Raw genomic sequence first — 16281 nt, 5'->3', positions numbered from 1 at the left:
ATACACTAATAATGTATTCTTATGATGAATGTTTGCTTCTCTGTCTGGAGTTTATCTTGATCAATGGCAATTAGGGGTCACATAAGAACAGAAAAGGAAAAAAAAAATCTCACAGAGTAGCCTGCACCTTCAGGTGCCTGACTCAACTAGTCAACAGTAACTTAAGAACAAGGAGTTAACCAAATATACAAGTAAAACAAAAACAATGGTTTTGAAGAACTACTCTGTGTACCATTGAACAAACACATGCAGAGTAGCTCCTTTTCATTTCAGAATCTTTTAGAAAAGAAAGTTTTTTAAACTGAGATTGGATGTGGCACTGAGTGCCATGATCTAGTAAATGGACTGTAGTTGGACCAAGGGTTGGACTTGATGATCTTGGAGGTCTTTTCCAACCCAATCGATGCTGTGATTCTGTGATTCTATGGCATCATCTTATTTAGTAAAGTAGTCCAAATCTACTACACTTCCAAAGTATCAAACACTCATCTCTCTGAATTGCTTCTGTGTAGCAAGGGAGCTTCCTTTCCATTTAATTTTCACACTGTGTTTCCATGATTTTAACCAGAGGGTAACTGAAAAATACACAAAATGACTGGAAGGTACCTTAGGAGGCCTCTGTTCCTACCTTCTGCTCAAGGAAGGGACAGTTCAAAGTTAAATCAGGACAGCTTTGTCTAGTCAAGCTTTGAAGGTCTCTACTGCAAGGATGAAGCTTTCCCAGTCTCTCTAGGTAACAAATACTTTGCTTTGGCTATGTTGTATGCATACACATTTTATACAGTCAAGCAAACTGAACACCTTTTAGTTATTAGGAATATTTGAATATTATTTGAGGGTCCTTAGAAAGCAAGGCAATGCCACTGTGAAGCTGGTTTTTTTTATCTTTAAAAAGCCAAGGCAATCGTGAGAGGTCCCTGATAACTAGATAGAGGCAGTCATCATGTCCTTCTCTAAGACAAAATGAAGGATCCAAGGAACCACAGAACAGTCAGTCCAACCTCATCTTAGAGCAAGATTATGAAACAAATCCTCCTCCAATGTGTTTCCAGACACATGAAGGACAGGAAGATAGTTTAGCACAACCAGCTTGAGAACAATCTGTCTCTGAATGCAGGGAAAGCAGTAGCTTTCCTTAATTCTGACTTTAGCAAGGCTTTTGATATGGTTTCCCAGCATCCAAGTTGAAAGCTATGGACTATGGGTAGACCACAAAATGGATAGACTGCTGCGTTCAAAGAGTAGCAGTGAGTGGTTTGAAGTACAAGCAACAGCCAAGTGTAAGACTTTTCCTAAGATAAATTCAATTTTCACCCATTGTAATATATATATGGAGTCAACAGTATCCCCAACATGATCTTGGCTGCTATGACAGCTAAATATTGTATCTACATGTAGTTTAACAACCTATAGTTTATACAGTTTTAACAGATGGAAAAGGTACTACAAACAAGACACTCACTCTCCAGTTCAATAATTTCCATTCTGTTCCCCTCTGTATCATGGCCAACAAATTTCAAACCTTTCTCTTCAAAGCAGTGAGTCAATTCTGGGTTCACCTGAAATATTGAAAGTAATAATAATTGTTATTTTTGGATTTAACAAACAGTAGTAGTTACTTGTAAATTTTTTTAGCATGCATATAAGAATGAAAATAATTGGGAAAGGGTTGGGAGCTTTGGCCTTCTTGTTTGAACAACTCTCCAGTATAAATTTGTAAAAGTGTACATGGTCATTAAAAAAAGAGATGAATCAGTAATTTTAAAAGTTATTATGCAACATTCAAAAGATTAAAGCCAGGGTCCCTTCTGCTTGCTGTTCTCCTGATTCTGAGCATCTTGCATTCCTCCTTTTTTCAATGGCCCCCTAGACCAGGTGTGGAGACTCCTCTTAGAACACTGCATTTCAGCGTTATGACACAAGCACTGGTTCAGCTTTTTCTTCAAACTGAGGAAGTCTGCAGTGAGCTGTCTCATTTCTTTGATGATGCCCTAACCACTCAGTTAATATTCCAATTCAAACACATTTACCACCATCACATTCTCTTCCCACCTTTTAAGGCAACTTACCATTGCCTGAATCAGTTATAGCATGCACTCATCCCATACTACAGGCCCCTCTCGAGACATTGATAGAGTCAGGTCCCTCCTGAACTATCTCAGAGGTAACTCTAGGAGTCCACCTTGTGTCCTTGAAAGTATTTGGACACCTTTTCTCAGATGTTAGCAAACAGAGGAGTAGACACATACAAGAGACATACAGAATTTCATGGTATGAAGCAAATGATCTGAATTAGCCTCCGAGTTGTAGATGTCTGAAGTCTGCCTACATTTAGACCATGAAAGAATAAGCACTAACTGAACATAATCTAAGCTTTTAAATAAACCAAATTGGCCAGTGCATTTAAGGATTACAAGCCATTACCTTTCAAATATTTCACAATAAGCCAAGCCAGGTAATCTCTGACATCACTCTCCAAGACCATTCTGCTAGACCCTGCATCTTCTCCAACCCAGAAACACTACATGGCAGTATTCCCCCCTACTGAACGCTTCTAAGAACACCTCTGCAATACTCTGTCTGGTCTCAGGCTGCTCAATATAACAAAGAGATTGAAAACTGTTGAGGTTCAACCAGAATGGTTAGGGGCTGTATCACATGCAGCATAAAAGGAGAGACTGGATGAGCTGTATTTGTTCAGCCTGGGAAATAGAAAGCCAAGAGTGCATCTGACTTCAACTATCTAATGAGACAATACAAAGATGACTGAGACAGACTCTGCTCAGAGATCCACAGCACATGACATAAAAAACCCGACAAACTGGTCAAGGAAATCTCCTATTAGACAGAAGGGAAATTAGGGTTCACAACAAAGTGGTTAAACTTGGGAACAAATTGTCAAAAGATGTTATGGAAATTCTCTCTTGAAAAAGATTCAAAACTAGATGGGACAAAATCCTGAGTGGCATGATCTAATTATAAAGTTGGTTCAGCTCCAAACAGGGAGTTGGACCAAAAGACTTAGAGAGGCTCCTTTCAACCTAAATTATACCATCTAACCACTACCATATTTTGATTTATGCTTATGTAAGACATCTCTAATTAGTTTATTTTCTGCCTACCAAGAGAACAACTTGCTCAAGTTTTAACTTTTGAGCACAAAGTACATTAGCAGTGCTTACCTCATATCGATGCCTGTGTCGCTCCTCTACAAACATTTCATCACCATAAAGCTTCCCTGAACATACAACAAAAAAATTAATGCTAATGTGTTGTTTTAGTAATTGTTACAACTATTTCTCCTAATTTAAATCTAAAAAAGTCATATGTATAACATAACAAAACTATTCATCTCACCCCAGCTTTCTGTCTTTCCTGAGTGATGACTAGTTTGTTTTAATTTAGCGTCGCCTGAGTTTATTCAGGATTCCTATTCAACATTCCTTGACCAGAAACACCTCAGGTAGACTAAAGGACATGCTTAAACTAATTTAAATTGTAAAGCTCAAAATAAAATTAAAAAAATGTTTGAGCAAACAAGCAATATAAATTCCCTTCAGGGTGTTACAGCAGTTGTACACAAAACGTGCAGGGAAGGAAGGCTTTCAGTAGCATCTGTTCCATTTTATTAGATTATGCATGGCAGCTGGCATAATACCTCCAAAGAACAAACAGAGAATATTGCTTTTCTCTGTTTTCCTGATTTCATTACCCAAATGGCTCTTGCAGTCCTCTGTGTAATCTGGAACACTCCAGATTTCACAGCAATAAGGAGTAAGTTAGAGGTATGCAGTAAACCAAGTTTGTATCATATCTCTCACAATCATGGCTCAAACTTTACTCTCAATTTACCCTAAGGTTATTAGAATTACTACCTTTCTGATGGATGGTACAAAAACTAGACTCCCAAGAACATCCCCAAAGACTGTAGAATGATAGTACTGCAATTTTACAAAAAGTGGTATATGCATCAACTTTAAGGAACCACCTTTTGGAAACCATTATTTCCATTTAAGTTGTAAAGCATTAGAAAGTGAAATCAGATTTCCTGGGTAAACTACTAAAGTTTTTTATGATTCTTTGATAAATATCATTACCTAAACAATTCGTAATACTGGTCCAGACTGTTGCAAACCGGGGCCTAGTGAGACTGCACACACCAATGTGATGTCCAAGCAAATCCCAAGTTTATTTGAAAACACAGGTATATATGACCTCAAGTGACCCCGCCCCAGGTGCGGTGGTCTGACTCCAATTGGTTGAGGCTGGAAACATGTCCTTTTAAGGTGAAAATGAAACTTGTAAGGTGGTCCTCCAGACCCACCTGAGTCAGGGGCTGCAACATCTCCCCCTTTTGTTTCAAAGAACAAAGCAAAAATGCAAACAACAGAATACACATGACAGTTAACGACTAGTCCTAGGCTACTACTACTTGTGGTTGTGGTTGCCATATGGGGAAGGCAGCGTGGCTCCAGTTTCCATGAGATATTTGACTGGCTGCACCCCATGGTCTGCAGCCCCTCTGGTTTTTTGGAGGCCCAGCTCCCCACCCCATGTTTGTTAGAGGAGTACCATCCTTTTTATATTTAGAATGACAATCTTGGGCTTTGTGACCAAGTCTGTGACAACGGTTACATTCTCCAGTGAAGCTTTGAGTTCTGCTATATTTTAGTTGTGCTGGACAAGATTTTGTTGTTAAATTCCAGGGTCTTTTCCCCCTTTTTTGGGTGGATTGTTTGTTAAGAGCTGTGGCTAGAGCAGAGGCATGTAGCTTTGCTTTTTCCTCCTCTTCTACCCAGGGCAATCTGGCACAGGCTTCAATTAACTGTACCAAAGTAGCTGTAGCTGGTAGAGAGGCTATGAGCTGTTTGCATTGAGGATTGGCATTATTAATTACCAGATCTTTCAATAAGGCTGGTTTAATGTCAGGGGTAATATTTGGAGCAGCATCCAAAGCTTCTGTTACTTTATCTACAAATTCAGTGCAATAAGCTTAAAACTGCACTTTAACTGAAAGTTAACAGAATTTCAAAATACAGGTTAAACAACATGCTCTTCAACTGGACTGTTCTTGTTTGATTGGACAGTTAATGAGTAGTCTTAGGCTATTGCTGCTTGAACAGAAAGGCTGAAAATTTTGAAAATTGAGAAATAACATTTTGAAAATCTTAAATTTTGCTAATTCAAGACCTAACAGGGTATTTGGAGGTTACACATCCCTACCTCCCCCTCTCTTTTCAAAATAGAACTTTTGGAAGGAGGTACAGTAACCTTTGTAAACTCACACAAACTAATACATGACCTTTTAAGGTGAAAATGAAACTTGTAAGGTGATCCTTCAGACCCACCTGAATCAGGGCTGCAACACCAGACTTTACAACATTTGTTAATTTTTATGAAATTTTCTAGGCATTTAGGCCACAGAACAACTTGTGCATACCTATACCACACATAGGCAAAGTATCAGCCAGGTCAGTCAGATCACTAGCACAAGGATTTTCTAGAAAGGTAGATTTTTCATTAAATGTGCATATGTATTACACTTTGGTCTCCTGCTGAAGGAGGTGTCATTCTCAAAAGTTCAGAAGGATGTATTTGCTAAGTTTGAGGCCTAAGGATTTTAGTGTGTATTTTGTAGATTTTCATAGAGTTATACAAGTTGAATAAGTTTTTCTAAGCTTCTCACATTTTAGGTGATATTGAGCACTTTCTCACACATTCCTAAACTTTTGTTAGATACACGTTATCAAGGACACGCTGTTTTGAAGGACACCTGCAAGAACTCCAACTGAGACAAGTAAGATAGCTTGTAGTCAAAACAGGAGAGTCAGCTCAGAGCCCTTGGAAGTGCTCCAAGGTGTCTTTCTGAGGAGTTCTGAGGGTGGGCACCAAGGGAAAATGGTACCATGGGTTGGCTATAGATACCACATAACGTTAATTACTGAAAGTTACAAAGACTGTAATATCTGGTTGACGCATGTGCACGTACTTTTGGTGTGCACCTTCGAAACTTTCAATAAAGGGGCTACTTCATCTCCATTAATGTCGTTTTGAAAGTCTTTTGCAGGAATTTAGGCATTAAGTTCAACATAGCTAAATATAGTAATAGCTCAGATCAATGTCGGGGCAGGGCAATATAAGAAATATGCCCATATTTGCCTTGTATGCATGGCCAAACTTCATGAATGAAGATTTGGGCAGGGCTCTCCCCACATGGGTGTGCCCTTCCAGCCTGCACAGTGGATTTTTCAGGTGAGGCACAGCGTGCACAGAACTGGCCCCACCGTTTCAGTCCTGAGGTCCATCTGCCACGGCCGAGCGAGCTTGGACAGTGACAGTGAAGTCCTCGGGACTGTCACAGCACCCGGTACTAACTGGGGCTGACCCTGCTGAGCATCCGAGATCTGACGGGATGGGATGGCAGGGAGGCTTTGAACTGCCAAGGGACTCGAACTCAGGACATTGGGATTCAGAGTCCAGAGTGCTCTCCTTTACACCATGGGACTGCCCCCTATGTCCACATTTCATCCATGGACAAGAAGCTATTTTTTACACATTTACAGCATCATTTATGTTACTACTGTACAATGGGCTGATTAATAGGAGAAAAGTGTTACTACAATTTCCCAAAACATGACTGTTTCCAGGGCTGGGATAGGCCTAAGGAAGTGCTGGATCAGAGACTGGAGATAACGAGGGCCTGGCCATTAGTAAACATTGTCAAGACAAGGTAATGACTAAGGCAGCAAGGCCACATAATGTTTAAGGCTGAGATGCACTGACAACTCCAGGGAAGCAACGTCTCTGGGAAGGTCTGGGAAGAGCATAACAAATAGGAGTTTGAGTTAATTCTACCAAAAAGCTTCAGGGTAGGACGAGAAGCCTAGGTCCACACATCTTACAGTTCATAAAGAAAACAGAAAGACAGCACTTTGATCTTCCCAAGAATATAATTAATTAAATTACCATTAAATGCGTTCCAGTTATCTCAACATTCTTCTCATTGTTTATTTAAAGCACTGGACCCCAAATAACAGTTGTAAATGTATATAGGTAGAGGATCAGAGTGAATGAACTCAGAGAATCTGTCACCCAACTGCTTGCTTGAGGTTATAGTACTTTAGCAAAATTGCTTTGGCATTCTTAATTTTCCATGTTACGGAGCTCCAATCCAAAGGGCAAGTCTTAACAGCAGAAAAATTACTTACTTAAAACTGAATTTTCAGTTTTGAAAACAGTCCTCCTCTTCCCCAGTCTCATTGTTCCACCCATATCTCCAGGATTGTGTTCTGGCATGTCAATAACCTGTAGAGAAAAGTTGCTTAGACACAATTTCATCCAACAAATAAAAAAACCCCAAGCAACAACTGCCTAACAGGTTGCATAGATTTGTAAAAGGTATCTTTAGATATTATTTCACGATGCATTCCCAATTATGAACTATCTTTGTTTTTTCTTATGCTTTGTTCTTCAATATTGGCACTGTAATAAATTGAGGATATTAACTAATTGGTGAAAATTTCATTAATTTTAAGATCAACAAAAGCAACTTATTAATCTCTTTAATTTTTGGGGTGGGAAAAACCCCTTTCTTTTAAAAAATACACGAAAATGTTACCAATAGGATAATTTTGCCTAAAGCTATTCTTTGTGCTATGAGAGTATGTAGATTTTTAAAAATTCAAAGACCAAAAAAATCCACCAAGTGGTAAAGACACTATCTGTGAAAAAACAAGTCCCTGAAACACAGTGTTGGGCTGAAAGATTATCCTGGGTAAATATTCCTGTACTCTCGGCCATTTCTTATATTATTCTTCCTATACAATGTTCTTTCTTATGATAAGAGGCAGAAATAGTTGTCTTATCAAGTCAGAAGGTCGTATCTTTTTTGGAAAATGGGAAGAGGAGAGGGGCATGCAGCAGAGTGAAGACACTTTTAACAAGACTGTAATGTAAAAGCAGAGTATGAAAAAAGGTGACTCCAATATCTGTGCTAATTCAGATCATGTATGTAACTAACATCACAGGAGAATGGAAAAACCATCCCTCCAATTCACTCCTACTAAAGGGCTTCACATACTGCTGAAGAATGCACAAAATGCTGTGTATGAAGTATGAAGAATATGCTATTTAACACAACATTTAAAGGAAATATACAGATACTGGGTTTGGGGACTGAAGCAGGTGGGTGGAATGGCTGCCATTTGGGTCAAGTGAAACCCAGCACGGTGGGATCCAGCCCATGTGAGAAAGCACAGCTCAGAGGAAGGAGCGCACTTAGTTTTGCTCAGTTTGAAAAATCCTGCAGGGTCACACAGTCGAGTTTAGAGAGGGTTGTCTCAGAGAGCTGAAACAGTTCAAAATTGTACAAATGTGAGCTGAAGCTCTGACCTACATACTTATATTCACATATACAGAGTCAGTGAGGAATGTAAGTGAAAAGAAAGGTTCTAAAAATACAAATATTCACATATATGGGTAATCTGGAATTGGATTTTTATTAACCTTAATTTGCCCTATGGGAGTAATGAAAACAATTTCTGATGATACACTTCATAAAGTGAAGTTATTCAATTTAGGAGGGATGGTGGAAAGTGCTTAGCCTTTGGCCTTGTGCCAGTGCATTTCAGCTGTGCAATTATCTCTGTATAACCTTATACCTTCAAAATGTTATTTATAAGCTATATACTCATTATAAATGTCATGAGCAGAGGTTGTGATCAAACCAGTGGGATATTACAAATCCTCTAATTACCTTTCAGATCACAAAGATGAGGACTATGAAGCACATTCAGTTACAAAAACCCCCACAAATTAAAAAAAAATGTTAAAAATCATTCCTTGAATCCTACTTCAAAAATATGGGATTGAGTGATTCTCCTTTATTTACTTCCGTTTTTTTTTGCTTTTTTCCTGAAGTAGTGGCCACAAAACCCCACAAGATAACAGAAGCAGTAAGAATGTATACATCACACTGTATGTGCATATCAAACACTCTTAACCTCTGAAACCAAACACAAGTTTTCCTTGAGGAGGCATTTACTTACCTACCCCCATGTACAGATAACCTCAAAGCTGTGCTACTGGCTCTTGTTAAAAGAAGATGAAGTGGTAAAAAGCAGTTATTGTGCATTTCAAGCATATGTTTCTCTACTAACTACAAAATTTTCATTTTAAGAGCTGTTTAATGAGTATTTGCAGTTGACTAGAAAAGCAATGAGGTGGATGCCCTTGTTTGTTAGACTAGGTTTTCTTAAGTTTGGAGGTTAATGTCAAGGTTACATATTCCTACATTCTCAAAAAATTATCAAGCATCTAAACACTGTCCTCTACAATCAATTTTAGATTTGAATTCCTAAAAATTTGGGTCAGGATGTTTTGGTCTAATTTTGCCAACTACATCATGGTGATTCCCAGGTGTTTGGGCTTTGCCCTTCCTCTGCTCAGAGAAAAAAAAAAGGGAAAGAAAAAAAAGTCACTATTTTCACCTTTCAATATTTGCTGTACTAAGATATTGTACCAAAACACTTCAAAGTGTAATGCCACAAACAGAAGGAAACACAGTGATACCGTGAGTGGGACAGTAATTTCCTGAATGACATTGCTCAGCTGTTTAAACTCCTCAATTAAACCACTGGTTTCCAAATGAAGTGCACCTGCCTTTGGAGTCCTTATCAGATTTCCCCAGTTTACTGGTGAAATGCATTCTTCAGAAACCTCAGTTAACAATGTGTTTTCCTGTTCATTAAATAGAGCATATCAGTTTGAACAGGTTATGGCCATACTCTCGCTCTTTCTTCTTTCAGTAGACAAAAACCAAAGACTGGATTCACATGAGTCCCGCTAAAGCTCTAGATAATGGCCTGGAATGCACACACAGCTGCATCTGCTCTGCTGAGGGCTTTTGTCACCCTTTGGGTCAGAATCTGACATGGGACTGCAAGCCCTACAAAATTTCCACTGGAGAAATGGACTTTCAGGGAAGACTGGCTGAGATTCAACATCCAATTTCGGTGTGTGTTTTCAGCTCTCCATCTTTCCCAAAACTGTCAGACTTACCATAGTAAGAAATAGACAAGGCTTGAAATAATTTTTGTAGTCAGGTGAGGAAGGGAGCTACTTATGAAACAACACCTCAGAGCTACTCTGACTCTGTATCTTCCTTCTTTACACACTCCGTGGCTTGGATGAACTTCAGCAACTATCACAGCACAGCCCTCAATGTTTACACATTACATTAATTTCATTGCAACAAAGTCTGTGCAAGAAGATTTTCAAATCAAAGTGGCTCTTGGGCTCAACAGCCCAAGAACAGTAATGAGAATTGGAAAGGCAACTCATAATAATGAAAATTTTTGTCAGATTTTACAGATTATATTTGATTAGAAAAAGATGAACTTTCAAGTGGTGGTCATTTTGGACAACTGTGCAACTAAGTAGATTCTTCAAAGAGCTTATGCTTCCTGACACAGAATAAATCAGCTCTTACTATGCATTATTCTGACTGTTCTTTGAAGAGCAGAGAATACAGAGAAACAGCAGAAGCAACAAAAAGTATCAGTAGGGAGGATGCAAGAAGAGAAAAGGCATCAATTTGACCTTTCTAACCCAAACCTCTGAAAACTGTCAACACTACAGGGCTTTTACAGAGATCATGTACTACACCAGACAGCCAACATGAAATAAATAATGAATTGCTGTAACATAACACACAGCACATCCTAAACATAAAACAGTCTGATCAGTAATCAATCATGTTACTGATGAATAGTGACTTCAACTACCCATGAACAGCAATCTTCCTTGAGAAATCTACTGCTTGGATTGTTTCATCGTTGTCAGAAAACATATAAATGCTAATGAAAAAACCTTTCAAGCCCTGACACTCAATATAGAGCAACCATGACCCTGAAAACCCCACACCCATCATTTTAGTAATCATCCCAGGACCATTACGTTTTATCTTTGTTTTGCCTCATGTCCTGCAATACCATTTTAAGAAATAATCTACCCTGGTTACCTTGGCAGCAGGAAGGTGGGGAGTGGATGGTGTCTGGTTGGGTTTTGTTTGCAAGCTTGTTTTCTTGGGGGTTGGGGAAGAGCATTACTTGATTTGAGCAATTTGCTGGTAAGACAGCTTCAGAAGCATGTTTTTACGAAGGTTTTCTGGTTTTTATTGTCTTTTTACTCTGCCCTTGACTAGTGAGCAAAAGATTTGTGACTGCCGGAATAAATTGCTACACATGTAAGTTCTAATCAAAGCATCAGGAGATGCCACAACTCTAAAGAATTACTGAAGACTGAAAAGAGGCTCTAAGACACTCAGCACACAAGAGGTGTGCAAAGGGAAAGTTGACAGGAGCAGGGAATACAGTGGCAGGTACTGATGAATACTAATCCCTGCTGAACATAACGACAAAAGATCCAGGAGCACAAACTGACAAGGACTCAACCAAAACTTAAGGAACTCATCCTTTTATGGGCTCTTCCCTCATTTCTCTGCACGATTAATCAGTACTTGTTAGATTCGATTTGATCAATCAATCACAAGTTTATCAGTAAATACACCCAGACACCTACAAATAGGATGTTTATACTAACATTTTAGAAACAGTAGTACAAACATTTTAAAGGAAAAGTTGGCAGATGCAACACTAACAGTGGTACTGACAACTTCCAACATGGCAAGTAAAGCAAAAAGACACACTTTCCTCATTCATTAAAAAATCAGGGGTTTAACATTTTCAGTTACTGAAAAAAAGGTGCAAGAATTAAATCTGTCTGAACCCCTTGCTCTCTTTCCCCCCAAAGACATCCTAGTTCCAAGCAAACCCCATCACTGCCTACCTGTCTAAAGCCCTCAGCCCTCTAGGACTGAACCACTTGCTACAAAACCACTTGCAGATTTCAAACTACTCAGTGCTCCATTACTCTGACTGACCTAATGTTTGTTTTTAAAACAATGACCACCATCACTATATGATCAAAGAAGAAATGATCAACAGCTGATTCATGCAGTTACATACTGATATGAGTAACTGGCTTGAAAAATCCTGTCCTCTACTCTCTTTACCAAACTACAGCACAGTATCCAAACCTTCTAGCAAATACCAGTTCAAATTTCTTAAACTCTTAAAATCCCATAGCATACCACTGTCAATAATTTTCCAGTTTGGGTGAGCCTCTTTTCCAGAGATTTGTTGTTTCTTATTTTAGAATTAAGTAACTTCCTGAGAGCATTTATCTAATTCAAGTCTCAAAGGTCACTAAGAAGGATTCTGCCTGAATAAGCAGAGTTTCTGGTACAGAATGTTTTGTAGCATTTTCTTCAGCCAAAGTCATAAAAGGTGTGACATCCTTTTCAAACACTGCTTGCTCACCAGTAAGTACAGTGCAGTGAACTGAGGAAGTTAATGGAGACGTTGAGACACAAAGCCCATATATATATTCCTTAACAGCATTTTAAGAACTCATTCTACTTATTCCAAAAACATGTCCCACAATCAGCCTAAAGACTTAATCAAGCAGAAAGTTTCAGACTGTTACTGTTAGCAAAAGGAACAGGATAAGACAAGGCTGGCTACAGAAATACACTGGAGTACCAGTCACACCATGCCACAAAGGGCAGGATTTGCCACAGACTTGAATAACTGAAAAGAAAGTGGAAGAGTGTTCTCAGGCTTCAGACTGGGCCAGCTCATACGATAATTAATGACCAAATATTCACCAATGTCAGGAAGATCAGCACATCTGTAGCTAGGAGAAATCCTTTCTACCACATAGATCTTTTTAAAAAATGAGAACTCTGTCACTGCCTTTGAAGGGGAATTCTCCAGCTGAAACTGCTAGTAGGTGAAATTTTGCCCTAAGTGCACTTAAATCAAGTATAACAGAAGGAAGAAGGCATGAAGCAAAGTCAGTGCTTCAGAGCATCCTAAAGCAGAGGGAAGAACCTGAAGAATGAGATAGAGCCTGGTGGTCCCTTCATCAAACACCCCAGCCACGAAGGGGGGACAGGGATAATCAAACACTGATGGCCTGAGACTGTTTAAACAGTAGCATGCTTGATGGTCTCTGACTCGGAGAATAATTACATCCTACAGGCAACTGCCATGGAAGACTTGGCCACAAACAAGCCCCACTAGTGAGGCAATGCAAAGTAGCCAAGGAGGCCTGAGATTGTCCTTAGCAGAGGCAAAGCACAGCAGGTGTTTATCCTCAAAACAGTCCAGTGGTTTTTACCCAAGTTATCATGCAGGACCAAACATCTGTTCCAGTTGTATCTCATTCATTAACAGTAGTTAGAATCACTTCATTATCAGTTATCTGTGCCTTCAGCAAGAACAAGGCAGAAGGGAAACAGCTTACTTCAAAAAAAGTAAGTAGGAAAACTGCTTATTTCAAGTGGTCACTACTCCAGACCTTCACTGAGTAGAATTACTGGTATGGGCTTTCAGACAATGCTCAGTACCTCGATCTGCACTGCCCCAGTATTTCTTGAAAAAAATTTGTTCATCTGCCAAAAAAAAATATCCTCACAGGGAAGATGAGGAGAACTAGCAACTGTTTTTCATCCCATTTCCCAAAAGTAATCAGACCAACACCAGACTTGTGAGTAAGAAAGACTGCCTGGATTCCAATCACTGATCCTTCTCACAGAATGGTGCCACTGATCATCCTGATATTCTGTTCACCTTCCAGATCTGCCCAGTGATGATTTGGTACTTGATAATCAGGGATGCAGAAACTGAGTCATTTCTTTTAGAAAGGGAACAAGTGGGTAGCAAATAGAAAATTACAGATTGCCCTATTTTAATTTTTATTCTAGTTGGAAGGTACTTTTGTTGTAGTGTTAAACTTTCCAGCTAATTGTGGAGCTGAGAAGAAACCCCTGGACAGGTCCTGGGTCAGCTGAAAGACTTCTTTTAAGTAACCTCTCTCAAATGCTAATCAGAACAGCAAGCCACAGCCATTTGTTTACAATTATTTTTTGCAAGTTCTCCTTTTTCAGGCCTGCCAAGACAGGTGTGGAGGCACGTCTGCCACAAATTTACTGAAATTGTGTGTTCACATGCTAAAACACAACAGTTGCTGTAATGGAAATAAAATACATCGTGGACTACTTATTGTATTTATTTGATATGGAAAAGCATCTTATCAAATGGATAGCTATTTGAATAGAAAAAAAGGTAAGGTACTTTGAAGTTGAAAAAGACTGGAAGTTTTCAAATAAGAGCTCTATTCACAGAAAAAAGAAAGAAGTGCAAATGTCATCTAGAGCTTGAAATCCATGTCAGTTTTAAGAATACAAACCTAAATATATCTTTATTTTTCATGGTTTAACTTTTAAGAGAAATTACTGTCTTTTTGATTCAGCCTGATAATTTTTACATTATCTGACAACACACACTTGACTGAGATTAAGAGCTTCTAGCAGTTGAGATGGTTTCACCAACCAGATTTAATTACTGTACATCAGATTAATATATCATTAAATTGAGGTTTTTTAACTGAAGGACAAAAATACACAATCACATTGGTTCATACTGGCACAAGAAAATGCCTTATTTAGACTTTGGAGTAAATGAAAGAAACAGAAATAAAGGATTATAGCTCCGTAAAGACTTCTCAGCTACAGATATGTAGGAAGCAGCCTGGTACCACTCATTCCAATTAGGGTATCATGCTTCATATTATGCCCAAACATCAGTGGCAGACCATAAGCTTTAATGGCTGATCAATCACCTTTTGAAATGTACACCAAAATTTAAAATCTGACATTTCTTCTTTAAAGAGAGAACTCTCTATTAGCTGGGCTACAGTGGTATCTCTGATAGGTGAACATCTTACGAAAATCAGCTGAATAGAAGGAAAAAGAATACAGTTACTCAGAAAAAGAATTCCCTGGTGTTTAATTCAACTTCTAAGAACAAAAACCACATAATGCAATCCAAGATCCCAAGGACAGACAAAGCAGTGAGAAAAAAAACTTGAAATGTTTTAAAGGCACCACTGAGCAACCGTGTTAAACTGCTACAAGGTATTTTGCAGATTGTGTATCTTCGAAAAGAAATCCTACTAAAGTTGTAGACAACTGCAGACAGTGAAAGGAAATGTTACTCCACACCAAGAGCCTAACTCGTGTGCCAAAATCTGATTCTCTAAACAAGCAGCTCAGCTGAGTCCATTCTGCAAAACCACACAAAAGCAACCAGCTCACAGCAACCACTGTAACCTCTAATTGAAGGCAATCTGTTCTGATGTGCAAGTCTATTTTCTTTTGAACTCTTCTTTTACATTTCAGCTGTAACTTTGTAGGAATGAAAACAGAAGTAGATAACGAAGAAATGTAGACAATGAAGACTAGAGTAGCTCTCATACTAATTTACAGTATAGTCATGCTTCTTCCTACTTACACCTCGTTCTTTTCTTTGCTTTCATTTGTGTGTTTTGAAACCATGTCACAAAGGATCCCACCCAGGAAGAACACTGTGCAAACTAAAGTAACTGGTTTTGGAAGGCAAGCAGGACCACTTTTACTGTTTAGAGATTCATATCCACCATGTAGATATCTTGAAATATTTCACGTACATCTCTGTATTGCCCTTCTTCTCTCTTCCTCTTTGAAAGCTTCTGACTCGGTTTAACTTCTGTTTAAATGCCACGCCAGTTGCCTCACCTCTACTCCTTAGTACCCATAACAAACCATAACAAATGAAATGAAGTTGACCATCGCCTTCCTTAGTGGTCCCCTCCCTTAATTTACTAATTGAGATGTTCTAGTAATATTAATCTTATGGACTAAGAGCAGAACAGACATACTACAACAGGGAATTTCTAGACAGAAAGCCTCTGGCACAATCACTGTAATGTTAATTACTACTCTTGTCTTCCATGACATGCCCGAGACAATAGAAGTACCATGGCCTATCTGATCTTTCATGCCTGTAACTTTTCCTAAATTACAGAGAACAATCTGAATACTGGATATCTCATTAGGCACACAGAAGGGACATCTGGTCTTCTGGAAAGCTCTCCAGGAACAAGCAGTGGGATTTCTTTTCCCCTATGAATTCAATAGCAGCAGTGGAGATAACTTCCATGAGTCGTTATCCTCCCTTCCACACATACATCATGATCTCCATTCCAGCTGGAGAACTGGAAGAACTAAAGCAAGTGCCTGATATCACAAAATGGTAATCAAGGCACTGATTTTTAGTTCTAAGATTTCCTAAATCCTATAGTTTCTTATTGTAAACTATATCAGAACAAATAACAACA

General features: G+C 38.8%; 1 protein-coding gene across 2 annotated transcripts in view; it reads right to left on the bottom strand.

Moving 5' to 3' along the window:
- Positions 1–16281, bottom strand: part of CTPS2 (CTP synthase 2) — a 71560-nt gene that overhangs the window by 14427 nt on the left and 40852 nt on the right. For both annotated transcript variants that reach the window (XM_071557321.1, XM_071557410.1), the window contains exons 14-16: positions 7209–7305; positions 3183–3238; positions 1463–1559 (exon numbers count right to left, since the gene is read on the bottom strand). In XM_071557321.1, the coding sequence (XP_071413422.1) occupies positions 1463–1559; positions 3183–3238; positions 7209–7305 (250 nt within the window). The remainder of the gene's footprint in view (positions 1–1462; positions 1560–3182; positions 3239–7208; positions 7306–16281) is intronic.

Source organism: Pithys albifrons, chromosome 1 (assembly GCF_047495875.1).
Source record: "Pithys albifrons albifrons isolate INPA30051 chromosome 1, PitAlb_v1, whole genome shotgun sequence".
Lineage (NCBI taxonomy): Eukaryota > Metazoa > Chordata > Aves > Passeriformes > Thamnophilidae > Pithys > Pithys albifrons.
The sequence above is the reverse complement of the archived record's forward strand: the minus strand, read 5'-3'. Positions and strand labels throughout refer to the sequence as shown.